The 21,605-nt window shown below is 59.0% G+C and overlaps 12 protein-coding genes across 12 annotated transcripts; 6 read left to right on the forward strand and 6 right to left on the reverse strand.

Moving 5' to 3' along the window:
- Window positions 1-2,392: 2,392 nt before the first annotated feature.
- LOC118695867 (scale keratin-like) lies at window positions 2,393-3,419 on the reverse strand. Its single transcript, XM_036397676.2, is given in 4 exon segments — window positions 2,393-2,788; window positions 2,791-2,827; window positions 2,916-3,011; window positions 3,361-3,419. Coding segments are annotated over 4 exon segments (588 nt in total).
- A 435-nt stretch (window positions 3,420-3,854) lies between these two features.
- Window positions 3,855-4,291, forward strand: LOC118695868 (scale keratin-like). Its single transcript, XM_036397677.1, is given in 2 exon segments — window positions 3,855-3,893; window positions 3,896-4,291. Coding segments are annotated over 2 exon segments (435 nt in total).
- A 1,354-nt stretch (window positions 4,292-5,645) lies between these two features.
- On the reverse strand, window positions 5,646-6,720 carry LOC118695869 (scale keratin-like). Its single transcript, XM_054517581.1, is given in 4 exon segments — window positions 5,646-6,041; window positions 6,044-6,080; window positions 6,169-6,264; window positions 6,686-6,720. Coding segments are annotated over 4 exon segments (564 nt in total).
- Window positions 6,721-6,771: 51 nt separating this feature from the next.
- LOC118695870 (scale keratin-like) lies at window positions 6,772-7,530 on the forward strand. The gene is given in 4 exon segments (XM_036397680.2): window positions 6,772-6,790; window positions 6,968-7,007; window positions 7,096-7,132; window positions 7,135-7,530. Coding segments are annotated over 4 exon segments (492 nt in total).
- A 1,308-nt stretch (window positions 7,531-8,838) lies between these two features.
- On the reverse strand, window positions 8,839-9,594 carry LOC118695871 (scale keratin-like). The gene is given in 4 exon segments (XM_036397681.2): window positions 8,839-9,234; window positions 9,237-9,273; window positions 9,362-9,407; window positions 9,576-9,594. Coding segments are annotated over 4 exon segments (498 nt in total).
- A 38-nt stretch (window positions 9,595-9,632) lies between these two features.
- LOC118695872 (scale keratin-like) lies at window positions 9,633-10,731 on the forward strand. Its single transcript, XM_036397682.2, is given in 4 exon segments — window positions 9,633-9,664; window positions 10,113-10,208; window positions 10,297-10,333; window positions 10,336-10,731. Coding segments are annotated over 4 exon segments (561 nt in total).
- A 1,425-nt stretch (window positions 10,732-12,156) lies between these two features.
- Window positions 12,157-13,146, reverse strand: LOC118695873 (scale keratin-like). The gene is given in 4 exon segments (XM_036397683.2): window positions 12,157-12,552; window positions 12,555-12,591; window positions 12,680-12,784; window positions 13,136-13,146. Coding segments are annotated over 4 exon segments (549 nt in total).
- Window positions 13,147-13,162: 16 nt separating this feature from the next.
- LOC118695874 (scale keratin-like) lies at window positions 13,163-14,049 on the forward strand. The gene is given in 4 exon segments (XM_054517582.1): window positions 13,163-13,242; window positions 13,422-13,526; window positions 13,615-13,651; window positions 13,654-14,049. Coding segments are annotated over 4 exon segments (618 nt in total).
- Window positions 14,050-15,415: 1,366 nt separating this feature from the next.
- On the reverse strand, window positions 15,416-16,264 carry LOC118695875 (scale keratin-like). Its single transcript, XM_036397685.2, is given in 4 exon segments — window positions 15,416-15,811; window positions 15,814-15,850; window positions 15,939-15,984; window positions 16,246-16,264. Coding segments are annotated over 4 exon segments (498 nt in total).
- A 29-nt stretch (window positions 16,265-16,293) lies between these two features.
- On the forward strand, window positions 16,294-17,316 carry LOC118695876 (scale keratin-like). The gene is given in 4 exon segments (XM_036397687.2): window positions 16,294-16,352; window positions 16,698-16,793; window positions 16,882-16,918; window positions 16,921-17,316. Coding segments are annotated over 4 exon segments (588 nt in total).
- A 1,303-nt stretch (window positions 17,317-18,619) lies between these two features.
- On the reverse strand, window positions 18,620-19,496 carry LOC118695877 (scale keratin-like). The gene is given in 4 exon segments (XM_036397688.2): window positions 18,620-19,015; window positions 19,018-19,054; window positions 19,143-19,238; window positions 19,447-19,496. Coding segments are annotated over 4 exon segments (579 nt in total).
- LOC118695878 (scale keratin-like) lies at window positions 19,495-20,514 on the forward strand. Its single transcript, XM_036397689.2, is given in 4 exon segments — window positions 19,495-19,553; window positions 19,887-19,991; window positions 20,080-20,116; window positions 20,119-20,514. Coding segments are annotated over 4 exon segments (597 nt in total).
- Window positions 20,515-21,605: the final 1,091 nt, after the last annotated feature.

Below are 21,605 nucleotides of genomic sequence, written 5' to 3' on the forward strand. Positions count from 1 at the left end.
GTTAGAAATCATCCAACTGCCTTCAAAGACAGAGCTAAAAAACACCGCCTGAAGTTCTGCCAAAGCACGTTCTGAAAAGGAATGATAGGAGGAAGGTGAACAAAGGGAAACAATTTTTGAGATAGGTATCTGATGAGCAAAGATGAGGCACTACCTTCTCTTTTTTTGTTAATCACTGCTGTGATAAAGTTGCCTCGGGAAGGTTTGGCTGAACCTGTCAGCAGGTGAGGCAAAAAGAACATGAACTGATGCATTAGAGAGGATTTACCTCTTCCTTCACCGGGACTATTTCAAAGAAATTATCTTGATCAGTGTCAAGGAACAGCAAATCTTATTTTTCACAGGTAATTTCAGTATTCTTCCTTGTATTGGACTGGATCTGTCAGATGGCCCTAAGTAGTAAATTGAAATGGAAATTAGTCCATGGTACCTGTGAATGCTGCTTTTATTTTCACAAAACAAGACTTAATTTTTATGGGTAAACAAACATTTATTTGTGAATATTTTGACCAAAAAAACCACAGAATTGTTTAGGTTGGAAAAGACCTCTGAGATCATCCAAGCTGTGCTGGATCCCCACCAGGTCACCAAGTCCAACATCCAGGAATTCCTTGGATATCTCAAGGGATGAGAATTCCAAACCTTCTGAGCCCCTTCCAAGGCCTGACTGCCCTTTCCAGGAGGAAATTCCCATGTCCAACCTGAACATCCCAAATCTCTCCCCTGGCAGGATCTCCTCTCTCTCCCTGCTTCATCCCCCCTGTCCCCTTTCCTCTCATCCAGCTCCTGGAACAACTTTCCAAAACGCCGATGCTTTTCCCTCCGTTTCTCTTCTGATCTTTGCTTCCACCTGCAGCCTCCAAGAGGTGCTTGGGTGTAAATCATGAGCCCAGCCGAACACCCGAGCTGCGACTGGCAAATTTCACCTGATCCTCTCAGCCCGGCAGTGCCAGGCAGGTAGCAGCTTAATCAGCTGTTGTGTCAGACAAGTGCTCAGCCCAAGATAACGCCCCTGAAGAAAGCCATTAGCACTTAGGGAACAACGATTACACAGCTTTAATTTGGGCTGGATGCCTGCTCAGAGTGAGCTCATGTCTGATTGCAAAATCCAGCAAAGGGCTGACCTTTCTCTCAGTGTCTACTCGGGAGTTACGGGGTGGAGGGAGTTCACCCCATTCGTTACTCAAGGATCCCGAAAAACCTCTAATTATTCATCTGCGTTCCTGGCATTGGCACATCTTTTGGGAGCCCTGATAACAGGAAGCTGAGTGGCACTGAGCCCGAGGGAATCAGAGTTTCAGACTGGAAAAACGGGGTGGCTGAACTGCTGGGAGCAGCAGTAACGGAGTGACCATCATGGGATGGGGCAGAGCCGGGTACCTGCTGACTGTGGGGAAAGGAGGTGCTGCAATGGCAAGGAAACCTTCCTGTGCCACCTTCCAGGAGCCACCTCAGCATCCCAGGAACCAGGAAAACGCCTCCAACATCATCAAGTCCAAGCCAGGACCAATCCCCACATTGTTAATCAGCCCAGGGCACGGAAGGTCACGTGCAGTTGAACCATGTGAGCCAACACTGGTTCCAGTGACCATCAGTTCCAGTGACCTCTACTTGAGAACCCACACTTCTCACAGTCACAATCACACAAGGATTTCTCACTGCCTCGACCGCAGGTTTTCCAAGCAGAGACTCAGACCCCTACATGGTTAAAATAGTTTAATCACGGCGCAAAAACAGAATGACAGCTCAAGATGGCGTTTCCAAGGAGGGGCAAACAAAGGGCACGTTGGGATTTTGTACCCTCAAAGCCTGGAGACATCAGTTCCTGCTGTGACCATGAGTGTGCCAGAGGTCCCTGTGACCTTTACATGCTCTGTAGTGAATACACTGAAAGCATAAAATACCAAGAGACATCATAACATAAGCAGAAGCTGTAAAACCAAGGGAAAGAGCACACCCAATTTCCCTTTCACTGCAAACATGCCCCAGCCTGTCTGACAGACAGAGTGAATCCAGGAAAAAATATTGGAATTAATCCTGAGTAAACCAAAGGGTAGAACATGAAGGGATATGAACAAAGCAGAAACCACCTGAATTCTCAAAGAGGTAAAAACCGTATGATAGGCCCTGGTGAAAAACAGAGGGAGCAAAACCTATCCTCAAGCTCATGACGGAAAAAAATTCCAGAAAAATACACAGAGAGACAGGGATTGGATGCAGGAAAACTTTATTGAGCCCAAGGGGCAGGAGAGGCAGGGAGAGGGAGGGTGGGCAGGCCGGAGGCAGGCCGGGTGTCACGGGCTGCAGGAGGCCAGGGCAGCTTGTGCAGAGCTCAAGGTGTCCATGCGGGGCTGAGGCGGCGTCAGGGCCTTGGGGGCTGTTGCTGGTGGCTCTAGCAGGGCCCGCAGGTGTCCCAGAGCTTCTTGCTGTAGCGGGGCAGGGCGCAAGGGCTGCAGGCGGGAGCAGCGTAGGCTCTGCCAAAGGTGCAGAGGCCCCCCGAGGCCTGGGTGGCGCCGGCGCCGTAGAGGCCGCCCAGCCCCAGGGAGCCGCCAAAGGCCGGTGCTCCGGAGGAGCCCACCACGGCCTGCTGGGGGAAGGAGCTGAGGATGGGGCCGGGGAAGGTGACCACCACGGGCGGGGGCTGGATGAAGGCAGAGGAGTCGGGGCACTGGCGGGCGCACAGCTCGTTGCAGCTCTCAGCGATGGGCTGGGGCACAGCCACGCTGGTCCTGGGTGGGCACAGCTCCGTGCTGCTCCTGGGTGGGCACAGGTCGTAGCAGGACATCTTGCAGTGGGATGCGAGGGTGCTCTGCAAGAGAGGGCAGCCATGGCAGGAGAGCAGCCCAGGGCAGCACCCAAGGGGCCACAGGGGCTGGAGCAGGGAGCCACCAGCAGAAGCGCTGGCACACTTACCCTTGTTCCCGAGCAGGAGAAGGTGGCCAGGGCACTGCTTGGTGCAGTCTGGCCCCGGCAGGGCTTTTATAGCAGCCCCGGCATTGCTCAGCTCCAGCCTGGCCAATCTGCACAGGGGACACTCCCTGAGGCTGCTGCTGCTGCTGCTGCTGCTGCTGACACCAGGGCTGTGCGGCCCCTGCCCCTCCCTGAGTCAGCATCCCCCAGGTGCCAGCCCAGCACATCCCACTGCCCCAGCCATCTTGTCCTTCCTGCCACGTCAGATCCTTGATAGCTGGGATGGCACCCAGCAATGGGCTGCAGGAACACCTGTAATGGTCCAAAGGGGTGGGGCAGGGCTGGAATCAGCCTGGGCCAGATGGACATCTCTGCTCTTTGGCCTATGAAGATCAAGACTGACAGGAGCAGTCTTTGTTCCCTGTCTCCTGGAAGGCCCTGGGCACTGACTCCATGAGGATGCGGTCTGGTTCTGCTGGGCTGTGCTGTGATGCACAGATGCCCTCCATGGTGAAGGTTCCTGCCACTCCTGCGCCTCATGCTCCAGCCCCTGACAGGTGTTCCTCTAACCTATTGCTGGGTGCCATCCCAGCTATCAAGGATCTGACGTGGCAGGAAGGACAAGATGGCTGGGGCAGCGGGATGTGCTGGGCTGGCACCTGGGGGATGCTAACTCAGGGAGGGGCAGGGGCCGCACAGCCCTGGTGTCAGCAGCAGCAGCAGCAGCAGCCTCAGGGAGTGTCCCCTGTGCAGATTGGCCAGGCTGGAGCTGAGCAATGCCGGGGCTGCTATAAAAGCCCAGCCTGGGCCAGACTGGAGCAAGCAGTGCCCTGGCCACATTCTCCAGCTCGGGAACAAGGGTAAGTGTGCCAGCGCTTCTGCTGGCGGCTCCCTGCTCCAGCCCCTGTGGCCCCTTGGGCGCTGCCCTGGGCTGCTCTCCTGCCATGGCTGCCCTCTCTTGCAGAGCACCCTCGCATCCCACTGCAAGATGTCCTGCTACGACCTGTGCCCACCCAGGAGCAGCGCGGAGCTGTGCCCACCCAGGACCAGCGTGGCTGTGCCCCAGCCCATCGCTGAGAGCTGCAACGAGCTGTGCGCCCGCCAGTGCCCCGACTCCTCTGCCTTCATCCAGCCCCCGCCCGTGGTGGTCACCTTCCCCGGCCCCATCCTCAGCTCCTTCCCCCAGCAGGCCGTGGTGGGCTCCTCCGGAGCACCGGCCTTTGGCGGCTCCCTGGGGCTGGGCGGCCTCTACGGCGCCGGCGCCACCCAGGCCTCGGGGGGCCTCTGCACCTTTGGCAGAGCCTACGCTGCTCCCGCCTGCAGCCCTTGCGCCCTGCCCCGCTACAGCAAGAAGCTCTGGAACACCTGCGGGCCCTGCTAGAGCCACCAGCAACAGCCCCCAAGGCCCTGACGCCGCCTCGGCCCAGCATGGACACCTTGAGCTCTGCACAAGCTGCCCTGGCCGCCTGCAGCCCGTGACACCCGGCCTGCCTCCGGCCTGCCCATCCTCCCTCTCCCTGCCTCTCCTGCCCTTCTTGCTACAATAAAGTTTTCCTGCATCCAATCCCTGTCTCTTTGCCTCCTTTGCTGGAGTCATGAAGACCCCGGGGACTGGGGAAATTTGGGAGTGGGAGGGAATCGGTCTTCCTGGGTAAACTGCAATTGGAAGTGAACAGCAACAGTACAGTAGAATTGTGAATGTAACACTGGAGGTGAAAGTGGAGAAGAAAATGAAATCAAAGGGGAAGTGGCTGGATATGAAGGAGAGAAGTGGGAATGTGTCCGAGATGAGGGAGAAGGAGAATGGGAAGGACAAGGAGAAGGACAACGAGAAGGAGAAGGATATGGACAAGGACAAGGACAGGAATAAGGAGCTGCAAGGAGTCTGCCTGAAGATGGACACAGGCCATGACATCAGAGGCCTTTACAGTTTTGCTGACATGCTGGCAATGAGTAGGACTGTCCCCAGAGCAAAGGCTGTAAGAGCTCCACCACCTCTGTATCAACCTTGCCTTCAGCTAAATACCAGGAACTGAAATCAGAGAGAAACTTTGCTATTACTAAGACAAATACGTTCGATTTCCCTGCCATCAGCTCCTTCTTTCTCTTTCTCATTCTCTTACTCTTTTTCTTTCTCTTTTTTGAAATTTCTTTGTCACCTTGTGTCTCACCCCCTTCTCCTTCTCCTTCTCCTTCTCCTTCTCCTTCTCCTTCTCCTTCTCCTTCTCCTTCTCCTTCTCCTTCTCCTTCTCCTTCTCCTTCTCCTTCTCCTTCTCCTTCTCCTCCTTCTCCTTCTCCTCCTCCTCCTTGGTGTCCTAACTCCACCAGTGCCCACAGCTATCCTTTGTATCCGTCCACTTGCACAGTGATGTCATTTTCCTTTCCACTTGAACTACCAGTGTAACAACCCCGCCTCTGTATAACCTTGGTCTTCCTCTTCCATACTCCATTTCCTTGGCTGTCCCAGCATCACCAATTCCCCTCACACTCTTGGAATTCCCTCATCCCAAGGGGTCTTCATGACTCCAGCAAAGGAGGCAAAGAGACAAGGATTGGATGCAGGAAAACTTTATTGTAGCAAGAAGGGCAGGAGAGGCAGGGAGAGGGAGGGTGGGCAGGCCGGAGGCAGGCCGGGTGTCACGGGCTGCAGGAGGCCAGGGCAGCTTGTGCAGAGCTCAAGGTGTCCATGCTGGGCCGAGGCGGCGTCGGGGCCTTGGGGGCTGTTGCTGGTGGCTCTAGCAGGGCCCGCAGGTGTCCCAGAGCTTCTTGCTGTAGCGGGGCAGGGCGCAAGGGCTGCAGGCGGGAGCAGCGTAGGCTCTGCCAAAGGTGCAGAGGCCCCCTGAGGCCTGGGTGGCGCCGGCGCCGTAGAGGCCGCCCAGCCCCAGGGAGCCGCCAAAGGCCGGTGCTCCGGAGGAGCCCACCACGGCCTGCTGGGGGAAGGAGCTGAGGATGGGGCCGGGGAAGGTGACCACCACGGGCGGGGGCTGGATGAAGGCAGAGGAGTCGGGGCACTGGCGGGCGCACAGCTCGTTGCAGCTCTCAGCGATGGGCTGGGGCACAGCCACGCTGGTCCTGGGTGGGCACAGCTCCGTGCTGCTCCTGGGTGGGCACAGGTCGTAGCAGGACATCTTGCAGTGGGATGCGAGGGTGCTCTGCAAGAGAGGGCAGCCGTGGCAGGAGAGCAGCCCAGGGCAGCGCCACAGGGGCCACAGGGGCTGGAGCAGGGAGCCGCCAGCAGAAGCGCTGGAACACTTACCCTTGTTCCCAAGCAGGAGAAGGTGGCCAGGGCACTGCTTGGTGCAGTCTGGCCCAGGCAGGGCTTTTATAGCAGCCCCGGCATTGCTCAGCTCCAGCCTGGCCAATCTGCACAGGGGACACTCCCTGAGGCTGCTGCTGCTGCTGCTGCTGACACCAGGGCTGTGCGGCCCCTGCCCCTCCCTGAGTCAGCATCCCAAGGTGCCAGCCCAGCACATCCCGCTGCCCCAGCCATCTTTTCCTTCCTGACACCTCAGACACTCCAGAGCCAGGATGGCACCGAGGAATCGGCTCCAGGAACAACTGTAAAGGGTTAGAGCATCTTGGGTAGGGGTGGGAGGAGCCTTCACTGTGGGAGGCATTTGTGCATCACAAGGCAGTCCAAGTGAACCAGACCACATCTGCCTACCTGCAGTGTCCAAGGGCTTCCACAAGGCTGGGAACAAAAGCATAACCTGATCTTCATAGTGCAAGAGCAGAGATGTCCATCTGGCCCAGGCTGATTCCAGCCCTGCCCCACCCATTTGGACCATCAAAGGTCTTCCTGCAGCCCATTGCTGGGTGCCATCCCAGCTATCAAGGATCTGACGTGGCAGGAAGGACAAGATGCAGTGGGCAGCGGGATGTGCTGGGCTGGCACCTGGGGGATGCTGACTCAGGGAGGGGCAGGGGCCGCACAGCCCTGGTGTCAGCAGCAGCAGCAGCAGCAGCAGCCTCAGGGAGTGTCCCCTGTGCAGATTGGCCAGGCTGGAGCTGAGCAATGCCGGGGCTGCTATAAAAGCCCTGCCTGGGCCAGACTGAGCCAAGCAGTGCCCTGGCCACCTTCTCCTGCTCGGGAACAAGGGTAAGTGTGCCAGCGCTTCTGCTGGCAGCTCCCTGCTCCAGCCCCTGTGGCCCCTGTGGCGCTGCCCTGGGCTGCTCTCCTGCCATGGCTGCCCTCTCTTGCAGAGCACCCTCGCATCCCACTGCAAGATGTCCTGCTACGACCTGTGCCCACCCAGGAGCAGCACGGAGCTGTGCCCACCCAGGACCAGCGTGGCTGTGCCCCAGCCCATCGCTGAGAGCTGCAACGAGCTGTGCGCCCGCCAGTGCCCCGACTCCTCTGCCTTCATCCAGCCCCCGCCCGTGGTGGTCACCTTCCCCGGCCCCATCCTCAGCTCCTTCCCCCAGCAGGCCGTGGTGGGCTCCTCCGGAGCACCGGCCTTTGGCGGCTCCCTGGGGCTGGGCGGCCTCTACGGCGCCGGCGCCACCCAGGCCTCGGGGGGCCTCTGCACCTTTGGCAGAGCCTACGCTGCTCCCGCCTGCAGCCCTTGCGCCCTGCCCCGCTACAGCAAGAAGCTCTGGGACACCTGCGGGCCCTGCTAGAGCCACCAAGGCCCTGACGCCTCCTCAGCCCAGCATGGACAATTTGAGCTCTGCACAAGCTGCCCTGGCCTCCTGCAGCCCGTGACACCCGGCCTGCCTCCGGCCTGCCCACCCTCTCTCTCCCTGCCTCTCCTGCCCTTCTTGCTACAATAAAGTTTTCCTGCATCCAATCCCTGTCTCTTTGCCTCCTTTGCTGGAGTCATGGATATCCCTGGGGGAAGGGGGAATTCCGAGACTGGGAGGGGAAATGGTGTTGGGGAATAATTGGGGCTGTGGAAAATGGAAGGGGAGGGGGATGGAAAAGACAAATTGGAAGAGGACAGAGGATTGTGACCTAGAGATGAAAATGATATCAAACGGGAAAGCGAATCAGGAGATAAAGTTCCGTTGGAAGGGTTTGGACTAGAGGGAGGACGAGAAGGAGAAGGAGAAGGAGAAGGAGAAGGAGAAGGAGAAGGAGAAGGAGAAGGAGAAAATGAGACAGAAGGTGACAAAGAAATATTAAAAAAGAACAAGAGCAAAAACTAGAGAAAGAGAGAAAGAAAGAGAAAGAAAGAGAAAGAAATAAAAAGAGAAAGAAAGAGAAAGAAACAAGAAACTGATGATGGGGAAATTTCATATATAGAGTGTAAGGATGGGCAAGTTTCTTTCTGATTCCAGGCCATGGTCGTTTAGCAGAGCCAACATTGATAGAGAGGGGCTGGAGCTCTGACAGCCTCTTCCCCTGGATGGCTTCCAACTCTGGGGTCAGTCCTACTCTTTGCCAGCATGGCAGCAGGTCTGGAAAGGCCCCTGGTGTCATGGCCTGCAAGAGCGTATTTGTATGTGTTGAGGCAGAGTGCTCAGAGCTCCTTGTCCTTGTCCTTGGCTTTCTCCTTCTTCTTCTCCTTCTTCTTAAGCTTATGTGACACATTCCCACTAGTCTCCTTCATATCCATCCACTTCTACTTTGAAGCCTTTTACGTTTCAACTATACTGCCTATAAAATATTCCCTCTTCTACTTTACGGTTGCTGTCACCTTCCGTTTTCAGTTTGCCCAGGAACATTATTTCCCCTCCCACTCCCAGAATTCCCCATTCCCATGAGTCATCATGAGTCCCAAAAAAGAGGGAAAGAAACAGGGATTGGATGCAGGAAAACTTTATTGTAGCAAGAAGGGCAGGAGAGGCAGGGAGAGGGAGGGTGGGCAGGCCGGAGGCAGGCCGGGTGTCATGGGCTGCAGGAGGCCAGGGCAGCTTGTGCAGAGCTCAAGGTGTCCATGCTGGGCTGAGGCGGCGTCAGGGCCTTGGGGGCTGTTGCTGGTGGCTCTAGCACGGCCCACAGGTGTCCCAGAGCTTCTTGCTGTAGCGGGGCAGGGCGCAAGGGCTGCAGGCGGGAGCAGCGTAGGCTCTGCCAAAGGTGCAGAGACCCCCCGAGGCCTGGGTGGCGCCGGCGCCGTAGAGGCCGCCCAGCCCCAGGGAGCCGCCAAAGGCCGGTGCTCCGGAGGAGCCCACCACGGCCTGCTGGGGGAAGGAGCTGAGGATGGGGCCGGGGAAGGTGACCACCACGGGCGGGGGCTGGATGAAGGCAGAGGAGTCGGGGCACTGGCGGGCGCACAGCTCGTTGCAGCTCTCAGCAATGGGCTGGGGCACAGCCACGCTGGTCCTGGGTGGGCACAGCTCCGTGCTGGTCCTGGGTGGGCACAGGTCGTAGCAGGACATCTTGCAGTGGGATGCGAGGGTGCTCTGCAAGAGAGGGCAGCCATGGCAGGAGAGCAGCCCAGGGCAGCACCCAAGGGGCCACAGGGGCTGGAGCAGGGAGCCACCAGCAGAAGCGCTGGCACACTTACCCTTGTTCCCGAGCAGGAGAAGGTGGCCAGGGCACTGCTTGGTGCAGTCTGGCCCAGGCAGGGCTTTTATAGCAGCCCCGGCATTGCTCAGCTCCAGCCTGGCCAATCTGCACAGGGGACACTCCCTGCGGCTGCTGCTGCTGCTGCTGCTGACACCAGGGCTGTGCGGCCCCTGCCCCTCCCTGAGTCAGCATCCCCCAGGTGCCAGCCCAGCACATCCCGCTGCCCCAGCCATCTTGTGCTTCCTGCCACGTCAGATCCTTGATAGCTGGGATGGCACCCAGCAATGGGCTGCAGGAACACCTGTAATGGTCCAAATGGGTGGGGCAGGGCTGGAATCAGCCTGGGCCAGATGGACATCTCTGCTCTTTGTCCTATGAAGATCAGGCCTGACAGGAGCAGTCTTTGTTCCCTGTCTCCTGGAAGCCTCTGGGCAATGATTCCACGCAGCTGGGGTCTGGTTCTGCTGGGCTGTGCTGTGATGCACAGATGCCCTCCATGGTGAAGGTTCCTGCCACTCCTGCGCCTCATGCTCCAGCCCCTGACAGGTGTTCCTCTAACCTATTGCTGGGTGCCATCCCAGCTATCAAGGATCTGACGTGGCAGGAAGGACAAGATGGCTGGGGCAGCGGGATGTGCTGGGCTGGCACCTGGGGGATGCTGACTCAGGGAGGGGCAGGGGCCGCACAGCCCTGGTGTCAGCAGCAGCAGCAGCAGCAGCCTCAGGGAGTGTCCCCTGTGCAGATTGGCCAGGCTGGAGCTGAGCAATGCCGGGGCTGCTATAAAAGCCCTGCCTGGGCCAGACTGCACCAAGCAGTGCCCTGGCCACCTTCTCCTGCTCGGGAACAAGGGTAAGTGTGCCAGCGCTTCTGCTGGCGGCTCCCTGCTCCAGCCCCTGTGGCCCCTTGGGCGCTGCCCTGGGCTGCTCTCCTGCCATGGCTGCCCTCTCTTGCAGAGCACCCTCGCATCCCACTGCAAGATGTCCTGCTACGACCTGTGCCCACCCAGGAGCAGCGCGGAGCTGTGCCCACCCAGGACCAGCGTGGCTGTGCCCCAGCCCATTGCTGAGAGCTGCAACGAGCTGTGCGCCCGCCAGTGCCCCGACTCCTCTGCCTTCATCCAGCCCCCGCCCGTGGTGGTCACCTTCCCCGGCCCCATCCTCAGCTCCTTCCCCCAGCAGGCCGTGGTGGGCTCCTCTGGAGCACCGGCCTTTGGCGGCTCCCTGGGGCTGGGCGGCCTCTACGGCGCCGGCGCCACCCAGGCCTCAGGGGGCCTCTGCACCTTTGGCAGAGCCTACGCTGCTCCCGCCTGCAGCCCTTGCGCCCTGCCCCGCTACAGCAAGAAGCTCTGGGACACCTGCGGGCCCTGCTAGAGCCACCAGCAACAGCCCCCAAGGCCCTGACGCCGCCTCAGCCCAGCATGGACACCTTGAGCTCTGCACAAGCTGCCCTGGCCTCCTGCAGCCCGTGACACCCGGCCTGCCTCCGGCCTGCCCACCCTCCCTCTCCCTGCCTTTCCTGCCCTTCTTGCTACAATAAAGTTTTCCTGCATCCAATCCCTGTCTCTTTGCCTCCTTTGCTGGAGTCATGGATATCCCTGGGGGAAGGGGGAATTCCGAGACTGGGAGGGGAAATGGTGTTGGGGATAAATTTGGGCTGTGGAAAATGGAAGGGGATGGGGATGGAAAAGACAAATTGGAAGAGAACAGAGGATTGTGACCTAGAGAAGAAAATGAAATCAAACGGGAGAGCGAATCAGGAGATAAAGTTCCGTTGGAAGGGTTTGGCCTAGAGGGAGGACGAGAAGGAGAAGGAGAAGGCGAAGGAGAAGGAGAAGGAGAAGGGGAAAATGAGACAGAAGGTGACAAAGAAATATTAAAAAAGAACAAGAGCAAAAACTAGAGAAAGAGAGAAAGAAAGAGAAAGAAATAAAAAGAGAAAGAAAGAGAAAGAAAGAAGAAACTGATGATGGGGAAATTTAATGTATAGAGTGTAGGGATGGGCAAGTTTCTTTCTGATTTCAGGCCATGGTCGTTTAGCAGAGCCAACATTGACACAGAGGCGCTGGAGCTCTGACAGCCTCTTCCCCTGGATGACTCCCAGCTCTGGGGTCAGTCCTACTCTTTGCCAGCATGGCAGCAGGTCTGGAAAGGCCCCTGGTGTCATGGCCTGCAAGAGCGTATTTGTATGTTTTGAGGCAGAGTGCTCAGAGCTGCTTGTCCTTGTCCTTGTCCTTGGCCTTGTCCTTATCCTTGGCCTTGGCCTTGTCCTTGTCCTTCTCCTTGTCCTTCTCCTTCTCCTTTTCCTTCTCCTTCTCCTTCTCCTTCTCCTTCTCCTTCTCCTTCTCCTTCTCCTGCTCCTTCTCCTTCTTCTTCTCATTCTTCTTAAGCTTATGTGACACATTCCCACTAGTCTCCTTCATATCCATCCACTTCTACTTTGAAGCCATTTCCTTTTCAACTTTACTGCCTATAAAACATTCCCTCTTCTACTTTACGGTTGCTGTCACCTTCCGTTTTCCGTTGGCCCAGGAACATAATTTCCCCTCCCATTCCCAGAATTTCCCATTCCCATGAGTCATCATGAGTCCCAAAAAAGAGGGAAAGAAACAGGGATTGGATGCAGGAAAACTTTATTGTAGCAAGAAGGGCAGGAAAGGCAGGGAGAGGGAGGGTGGGCAGGCCGGAGGCAGGCCGGGTGTCACGGGCTGCAGGAGGCCAGGGCAGCTTGGGCAGAGCTCGAGGTGTCCATGCTGGGCCGAGGCGGCGTCAGGGCCTTGGGGGCTGTTGCTGGTGGCTCTAGCAGGGCCCGCAGGTGTCCCAGAGCTTCTTGCTGTAGCGGGGCAGGGCGCAAGGGCTGCAGGCGGGAGCAGCGTAGGCTCTGCCAAAGGTGCAGAGGCCCCCCGAGGCCTGGGTGGCGCCGGCGCCGTAGAGGCCGCCCAGCCCCAGGGAGCCGCCAAAGGCCGGTGCTCCGGAGGAGCCCACCACGGCCTGCTGGGGGAAGGAGCTGAGGATGGGGCCGGGGAAGGTGACCACCACGGGCGGGGGCTGGATGAAGGCAGAGGAGTCGGGGCACTGGCGGGCGCACAGCTCGTTGCAGCTCTCAGCGATGGGCTGGGGCACAGCCACGCTGGTCCTGGGTGGGCACAGCTCCGTGCTGGTCCTGGGTGGGCACAGGTCGTAGCAGGACATCTTGCAGTGGGATGCGAGGGTGCTCTGCAAGAGAGGGCAGCCATGGCAGGAGAGCAGCCCAGGGCAGCGCCCAAGGGGCCACAGGGGCTGGAGCAGGGAGCCGCCAGCAGAAGCGCTGGCACACTTACCCTTGTTCCCGAGCAGGAGAAGGTGGCCAGGGCACTGCTTGGTGCAGTCTGGCCCAGGCAGGGCTTTTATAGCAGCCCCGGCATTGCTCTGCTCCAGCCTGGCCAATCTGCACAGGGGACACTCCCTGCGGCTGCTGCTGCTGCTGCTGCTGCTGACACCAGGGCTGTGCGGCCCCTGCCCCTCCCTGAGTCAGCATCCCCCAGGTGCCAGCCCAGCACATCCCGCTGCCCCAGCCATCTTGTCCTTCCTGACACCTCAGACACTTCAGAGCCAGGATGGCACCGAGGAATCGGCTCCAGGAACAACTGTAAAGGGTTAGAGCATCTTGGGTAGGGGCGGCAGGAGCCTTCACTGTGGAAGGCATTTGTGCATCACAAGGCAGTCCAAGTGAACCAGACCGCATCTGCCTACCTGCAGTGTCCAAGGGCTTCCACAAGGCTGGGAACAAAAACATTACCTGATCTTCATAGTGTGAGGATCAGAGATGTCCATCTGGCCCAGGCTGATTCCAGCCCTGCCCCACCCATTTGGACCATTACAGGTGTTCCTGGAGCCCATTGCTGGGTGCCATCCCAGCTATCAAGGATCTGACGTGGCAGGAAGGACAAGATGGCTGGGGCAGCGGGATGTGCTGGGCTGGCACCTGGGGGATGCTGACTCAGGGAGGGGCAGGGGCCGCACAGCCCTGGTGTCAGCAGCAGCAGCAGCGGCAGCAGTAGCATCAGGGAGTGTCCCCTGTGCAGATTGGCCAGGCTGGAGCTGAGCAATGCCGGGGCTGCTATAAAAGCCCTGCCTGGGCCAGACTGGAGCCAGCAGTGCCCTGGCCACCTTCTCCTGCTCGGGAACAAGGGTAAGTGTGCCAGCGCTTCTGCTGGCGGCTCCCTGCTCCAGCCCCTGTGGCCCCTGTGGCGCTGCCCTGGGCTGCTCTCCTGCCACGGCTGCCCTCTCTTGCAGAGCACCCTCGCATCCCACTGCAAGATGTCCTGCTACGACCTGTGCCCACCCAGGACCAGCACGGAGCTGTGCCCACCAAGGACCAGCGTGGCTGTGCCCCAGCCCATCGCTGAGAGCTGCAACGAGCTGTGCGCCCGCCAGTGCCCCGACTCCTCTGCCTTCATCCAGCCCCCGCCCGTGGTGGTCACCTTCCCCGGCCCCATCCTCAGCTCCTTCCCCCAGCAGGCCGTGGTGGGCTCCTCCGGAGCACCGGCCTTTGGCGGCTCCCTGGGGCTGGGCGGCCTCTACGGCGCCGGCGCCACCCAGGCCTCGGGGGGCCTCTGCACCTTTGGCAGAGCCTACGCTGCTCCCGCCTGCAGCCCTTGCGCCCTGCCCCGCTACAGCAAGAAGCTCTGGGACACCTGCGGGCCCTGCTAGAGCCACCAGCAACAGCCCCCAAGGCCCTGACGCCGCCTCAGGCCAGCATGGACACCTTGAGCTCTGCACAAGCTGCCCTGGCCTCCTGCAGCCCGTGACACCCGGCCTGCCTCCGGCCTGCCCACCCTCCCTCTCCCTGCCTCTCCTGCCCTTCTTGCTACAATAAAGTTTTCCTGCATCCAATCCTTGTCTCGTTACCTCCTTTGCTGGAGTCATGAAGACCCCGGGGACTGGGGAAATTTGGGAGTGGGAGGGAATCGGTCTTCCTGGGTAAACTGCAATTGGAAGTGAACAGCAACAGTACAATAGAATTGTGAATGCAACACTGGAGATGAAAGTGGAGAAGAAAATGAAATCAAAGGGGAAGTGGCTGGATATGAAGGAGAGAAATGGGAATGTGTCCGAGATGAGGGAGAAGGAGAACGGGAAGGACAAGGAGAAGGACAACGAGAAGGAGAAGGATATGGACAAGGACAAGGACAGGAATAAGGAGCTGCTAGGAGCCGGCCTGAAGATGGACACAGGCCATGACATCAGAGGCCTTTACAGTTTTGCTGACATGTTGGCAATGAGTAGGACTGTCCCCAGAGCAAAGGCTGTAAGAGCTCCACCACCTCTGTATCAACCTTGCCTTCAGCTAAATACCAGGAACTGAAATCAGAGAGAAACTTTGCTATTACTAAGACGAATACGTTCGATTTCCCTGCCATCAGCTCCTTCTTTCTCTTTCTCATTCTCCTGCTCTTTTTCTTCCTCTTTTTTGAAATTTCTTTGTCACCTTGTGTCTCACCCCCTTCTCCTTCTCCTTCTCCTTCTCCATCTCCTTCTCCTTCTCCTTCTCCTTCTCCTTCTCCTTCTCCTTCTCCTTCTCCTTCTCCTTCTCCTTCTCCTTCTCCATCTTCTTCTCCTTCTCCTCCTTCTCCTTCTCCTCCTCCTCCTTGGTGTCCTAACTCCACCAGTCCCCACAGCTATCCTTTGTATCCGTCCACTTGCACAGTGATGTCATTTTCCTTTCCACTTGAACTACCAGTGTAACAACCCCGCCTCTGTATAACCTTGGTCTTCCTCTTCCATACTCCATTTCCTTGGCTGTCCCAGCATCACCAATTCCCCTCACACTCTTGGAATTCCCTCATCCCAAGGGGTCTTCATGACTCCAGCAAAGGAGGCAAAGAGACAGGGATTGGATGCAGGAAAACTTTATTGTAGCAAGAAGGGCAGGAGAGGCAGGGAGAGGGAGGGTGGGCAGGCCGGAGGCCGGCCGCGTGTCACGGGCTGCAGGAGGCCAGGGCAGCTTGTGCAGAGCTCGAGGTGTCCATGCTGGGCCGAGGCGGCGTCGGGGCCTTGGGGGCTGTTGCTGGTGGCTCTAGCAGGGCCCGCAGGTGTCCCAGAGCTTCTTGCTGTAGCGGGGCAGGGCGCAAGGGCTGCAGGCGGGAGCAGCGTAGGCTCTGCCAAAGGTGCAGAGGCCCCCCGAGGCCTGGGTGGCGCCGGCGCCGTAGAGGCCGCCCAGCCCCAGGGAGCCGCCAAAGGCCGGTGCTCCGGAGGAGCCCACCACGGCCTGCTGGGGGAAGGAGCTGAGGATGGGGCCGGGGAAGGTGACCACCACGGGCGGGGGCTGGATGAAGGCAGAGGAGTCGGGGCACTGGCGGGCGCACAGCTCGTTGCAGCTCTCAGCGATGGGCTGGGGCACAGCCACGCTGGTCCTTGGTGGGCACAGCTCCGTGCTGGTCCTGGGTGGGCACAGGTCATAGCAGGACATCTTGCAGTGGGATGCGAGGGTGCTCTGCAGGAGAGGGCAGCCATGGCAGGAGAGCAGCCCAGGGCAGCACCCAAGGGGCCACAGGGGCTGGAGCAGGGAGCCACCAGCAGAAGCGCTGGCACACTTACCCTTGTTCCCGAGCAGGAGAAGGTGGCCAGGGCACTGCTTGGTGCAGTCTGGCCCAGGCAGGGCTTTTATAGCAGCCCTGGCATTGCTCAGCTCCAGCCTGGCCAATCTGCACAGGGGACACTCCCTGAGGCTGCTGCTGCTGCTGCTGCTGCTGCTGACACCAGGGCTGTGCGGCCCCTGCCCCTCCCTGAGTCAGCATCCCCCAGGTGCCAGCCCAGCACATCCCGCTGTCCCAGCCATCTTGTCCTTCCTGCCACGTCAGATCCTTGATAGCTGGGATGGCACCCAGCAATGGGTTAGAGGAACACCTGTCAGGGGCTGGAGCATGAGGCGCAGGAGTGGCAGGAACCTTCACCATGGAGGGCATCTGTGCATCACAGCACAGCCCAGCAGAACCAGACCGCATCCTCATGGAGTCAGTGCCCAGAGGCTTCCAGGAGACAGGGAACAAAGACTTCTCCTGTCTTGATCTTCATAGGCCAAAGAGCAGAGATGTCCATCTGGCCCAGGCTGATTCCAGCCCTGCCCCACCCATTTGGACCATCAAAATTCTTCCTGGAGCCCATTGCTGGGTGCCATCCCAGCTATCAAGGATCTGAGGTGTCAGGAAGGACAAGATGGCTGGGGCAGCGGGATGTGCTGGGCTGGCACCTGGGGGATGCTGACTCAGGGAGGGGCAGGGGCCGCACAGCCCTGCTGTCAGCAGCAGCAGCAGCAGCGGCAGCAGCCTCAGGGAGTGTCCCCTGTGCAGATTGGCCAGGCTGGAGCTGAGCAATGCCGGGGCTGCTATAAAAGCCCTGCCTGGGCCAGACTGGAGCAAGCAGTGCCCTGGCCACCTTCTCCTGCTCGGGAACAAGGGTAAGTGTGCCAGCGCTTCTGCTGGCGGCTCCCTGCTCCAGCCCCTGTGGCCCCTTGGGCGCTGCCCTGGGCTGCTCTCCTGCCATGGCTGCCCTCTCTTGCAGAGCACCCTCGCATCCCACTGCAAGATGTCCTGCTACGACCTGTGCCCACCCAGGAGCAGCGCGGAGCTGTGCCCACCCAGGACCAGCGTGGCTGTGCCCCAGCCCATCGCTGAGAGCTGCAACGAGCTGTGCGCCCGCCAGTGCCCCGACTCCTCTGCCTTCATCCAGCCCCCGCCCGTGGTGGTCACCTTCCCCGGCCCCATCCTCAGCTCCTTCCCCCAGCAGGCCGTGGTGGGCTCCTCCGGAGCACCGGCCTTTGGCGGCTCCCTGGGGCTGGGCGGCCTCTACGGCGCCCGCGCCACCCAGGCCTCGGGGGGCCTCTGCACCTTTGGCAGAGCCTACGCTGCTCCCGCCTGCAGCCCTTGCGCCCTGCCCCGCTACAGCAAGAAGCTCTGGGACACCTGCGGGCCCTGCTAGAGCCACCAGCAACAGCCCCCAAGGCCCTGACGCCGCCTCAGCCCAGCATGGACACCTTGAGCTCTGCACAAGCTGCCCTGGCCTCCTGCAGCCCGTGACACCCGGCCTGCCTCCGGCCTGCCCACCCTCCCTCTCCCTGCCTCTCCTGCCCTTCTTGCTACAATAAAGTTTTCCTGCATCCAATCCCTGTTTCTTTCCCTCTTTTTTGGGACTCATGATGACTCATGGGAATGGGAAATTCTGGGAGTGGGAGGGGAAATAATGTTCCTGGGCAAACTGAAAACGGAAGGTGACAGCAACCGTAAAGTAGAAGAGGGAATGTTTTATAGGCAGTATAGTTGAAACGGAAATGGCTTCAAAGTAGAAGTGGATGGATATGAAGGAGACTAGTGGGAATGTGTCACATAAGCTTAAGCTGAAGGAGAAGAAGAAGGAGAAGGCCAAGGACAAGGACAAGCAGCTCTGAGCACTCTGCCTCAAAACATAGAAATACGCTCTTGCAGGCCATGACACCAGGGGCCTTTCCAGACCTGCAGCCATGCTGGCAAAGAGTAGGACTGACCCCAGAGTTGGAAGCCATCCAGGGGAAGAGGCTGTCAGAGCTCCAGCCCCTCTCTATCAATGTTGGCTCTGCTAAACGACCATGGCCTGAAATCAGAAAGAAACTTGCCCATCCTTACACTCTATATATGAAATTTCCCCATCATCAGTTTCTTGTTTCTTTCTCTTTCTTTCTCTTTTTATTTCTTTCTCTTTCTTTCTCTTTCTTTCTCTCTTTCTCTACTTCTTGCTCTTGTTCTTTTTTAATATTTCTTTGTCACCTTCTGTCTCATTTTCTCCTTCTCCTTCTCCTTCTCCTTCTCCTTCTCCTTCACATCCTCCCTCTAGTCCAAACCCTTCCAACGGTACTTTATCTTCTGATTCGCTATCCCGTTTGATTTCATTTTCTTCTCTAGGTCACAATCCTCTGTCCTCTTCCAATTTGTCCTTTCCATCCCCATCCCCTTCCATTTTCCACAGCCCCAATTATTCCCCAACACCATTTCCCCTCCCAGTCTCGGAATTCCCCCTTCCCCCAGGGATATCCATGACTCCAGCAAAGGAGGCAAAGAGACAGGGATTGGATGCAGGAAAACTTTATTGTAGCAAGAAGGGCAGGAGAGGCAGGGAGAGGGAGGGTGGGCAGGCCGGAGGCAGGCCGGGTGTCACGGGCTGCAGGAGGCCAGGGCAGCCTGGGCAGAGCTCAAGGTGTCCATGCTGGGCTGAGGCGGCGTCAGGGCCTTGGGGGCTGTTGCTGGTGGCTCTAGCAGGGCCCGCAGGTGTCCCAGAGCTTCTTGCTGTAGCGGGGCAGAGCGCAAGGGCTGCAGGCGGGAGCAGCGTAGGCTCTGCCAAAGGTGCAGAGGCCCCCCGAGGCCTGGGTGGCGCGGGCGCCGTAGAGGCCGCCCAGCCCCAGGGAGCCGCCAAAGGCCGGTGCTCCGGAGGAGCCCACCACGGCCTGCTGGGGGAAGGAGCTGAGGATGGGGCCGGGGAAGGTGACCACCACGGGCGGGGGCTGGATGAAGGCAGAGGAGTCGGGGCACTGGCGGGCGCACAGCTCGTTGCAGCTCTCAGCGATGGGCTGGGGCACAGCCACGCTGGTCCTGGGCGGGCACAGCTCCGCGCTGGTCCTTGGTGGGCACAGGTCGTAGCAGGACATCTTGCAGTGGGATGCGAGGGTGCTCTGCAAGAGAGGGCAGCCATGGCAGGAGAGCAGCCCAGGGCAGCGCCCAAGGGCCCACAGGGGCTGGAGCAGGGAGCCGCCAGCAGAAGCGCTGGCACACTTACCCTTGTTCCCAAGCAGGAGAAGGTGGCCAGGGCACTGCTTGCTCCAGTCTGGCCCAGGCAGGGCTTTTATAGCAGCCCCGGCATTGCTCAGCTCCAGCCTGGCCAATCTGCACAGGGGACACTCCCTGAGGCTGCTGCTGCTGCTGCTGCTGCTGACACCAGGGCTGTGCGGCCCCTGCCCCTCCCTGAGTCAGCATCCCCCAGGTGCCAGCCCAGCACATCCCGCTGCCCCAGCCATCTTGTCCTTCCTGCCACGTCAGATCCTTGATAGCTGGGATGGCACCCAGCAATGGGTTAGAGGAACACCTGTCAGGGGCTGGAGCATGAGGCACAGGAGTGGCAGGAACCTTCACCATGGAGGCCATCGGTGCATCACAGCACAGCCCAGCAGAACCAGACCGCATCCTCATGGAGTCAGTGCCCAGAGGCTTCCAGGAGACAGGGAACAAAGACTTCTCATGTCTTGATCTTCATAGGCCAAAGAGCAGAGATGTCCATCTGGCCCAGGCTGATTCCAGCCCTGCCCCACCCATTTGGACCATCAAAGTTATTCCTGCAGCCCATTGCTGGGTGCCATCCCTGCTATCAAGGATCTGAGGTGTCAGGAAGGACAAGATGGCTGGGGCAGCGGGATGTGCTGGGCTGGCACCTGGGGGATGCTGACTCAGGGAGGGGCAGGGGCCGCACAGCCCTGGTGTCAGCAGCAGCAGCAGCAGCAGCAGCCTCAGGGAGTGTCCCCTGGGCAGATTGGCCAGGCCGGAGCTGAGCAATGCCGGGGCTGCTATAAAAGCCCTGCCTGGGCCAGACTGGAGCCAGCAGTGCCCTGGCCACCTTCTCCTGCTCGGGAACAAGGGTAAGTGTGCCAGCGCTTCTGCTGGCGGCTCCCTGCTCCAGCCCCTGTGGCCCCTTGGGTGCTGCCCTGGGCTGCTCTCCTGCCATGGCTGCCCTCTCTTGCAGAGCACCCTCGCATCCCACTGCAAGATGTCCTGCTACGACCTGTGCCCACCCAGGAGCAGCACGGAGCTGTGCCCACCAAGGACCAGCGTGGCTGTGCCCCAGCCCATCGCTGAGAGCTGCAACGAGCTGTGTGCCCGCCAGTGCCCCGACTCCTCTGCCTTCATCCAGCCCCCGCCCGTGGTGGTCACCTTCCCCGGCCCCATCCTCAGCTCCTTCCCCCAGCAGGCCGTGGTGGGCTCCTCCGGAGCACCGGCCTTTGGCGGCTCCCTGGGGCTGGGCGGCCTCTACGGCGCCGGCGCCACCCAGGCCTCGGGGGGCCTCTGCACCTTTGGCAGAGCCTACGCTGCTCCCGCCTGCAGCCCTTGCGCTCTGCCCCGCTACAGCAAGAAGCTCTGGGACACCTGTGGGCCCTGCTAGAGCCACCAGCAACAACCCCCAAGGCCCTGACGCCGCCTCAGCCCAGCATGGACACCTTGAGCTCTGCACAAGCTGCCCTGGCCTCCTGCAGCCCGTGACACCCGGCCTGCCTCCAGCCTGCCCACCCTCCCTCTCCCTGCCTCTCCTGCCCTTCTTGCTACAATAAAGTTTTCCTGCATCCAATCCCTGTCTCTTTGCCTCCTTTGCTGGAGTCATGGATATCCCTGGGGGAAGGGGGAATTCCGAGACTGGGAGGGGAAATGGTGTTGGGGATAAATTGGGGCTGTGGAAAATGGAAGGGGATGGGGATGGAAAGGACAAATTGGAAGAGGACAGAGGATTGTGACCTAGAGAAGAAAATGATATCAAACGGGAAAGTGCATCAGGAGATAAAGTACCGTTGGAAGGGTTTGGCCTAGAGGGAGGGCGAAAAGGAGAACGAGAAGGAGAAGGAGAAGGAGAAAATGAGACAGAAGGTGACAAAGAAATATTAAAAAAGAACAAGAGCAAAAACTAGAGAAAGAGAGAAGGAAAGAGAAAGAAAGAGAAAGAAATAAAAAGAGAAAGAAAGAGAAAGAAAGAAGAAACTGATGATGGGGAAATTTCATGTATAGGGTGTAAGGATGGGCAAGTTTCTTTCTGATTTCAGGCCATGGTCGTTTAGCAGAGCCAACATTGATAGAGAGGGGCTGGAGCTCTGACAGCCTCTTCCCCTGGATGGCTCCCAGCTCTGGGGTCAGTCCTACTCTTTGCCAGCATGGCAGCAGGTCTGGAAAGGCCCCTGGTGTCATGGCCTGCAAGAGCGTTTTTCTATGTTTTGAGGCAGAGTGCTCAGAGCTGCTTGTCCTTGTCCTTGGCCTTGTCCTTGTCCTTGTCCTTCTCCTTCTCCTTCTCCTTCTCCTTCGTCTTTAGCTTATGTGACACATTCCCACTAGTCTCCTTCATATCCATCCACTTCTACTTTGAAGCCATTTCCTTTTCAACTTTACTGCCTATAAAACTTCCCTCTTCTACTTTACGGTTGCTGTCACCTTCCGTTTTCAGTTTGCCCAGGAACACCATTTCCCCTCCCACTCCCAGAATTCCCCATT

Source organism: Molothrus ater, chromosome 29, assembly GCF_012460135.2.
Source record: "Molothrus ater isolate BHLD 08-10-18 breed brown headed cowbird chromosome 29, BPBGC_Mater_1.1, whole genome shotgun sequence".
In the NCBI taxonomy this organism is placed as follows: Eukaryota; Metazoa; Chordata; class Aves; order Passeriformes; family Icteridae; genus Molothrus; species Molothrus ater.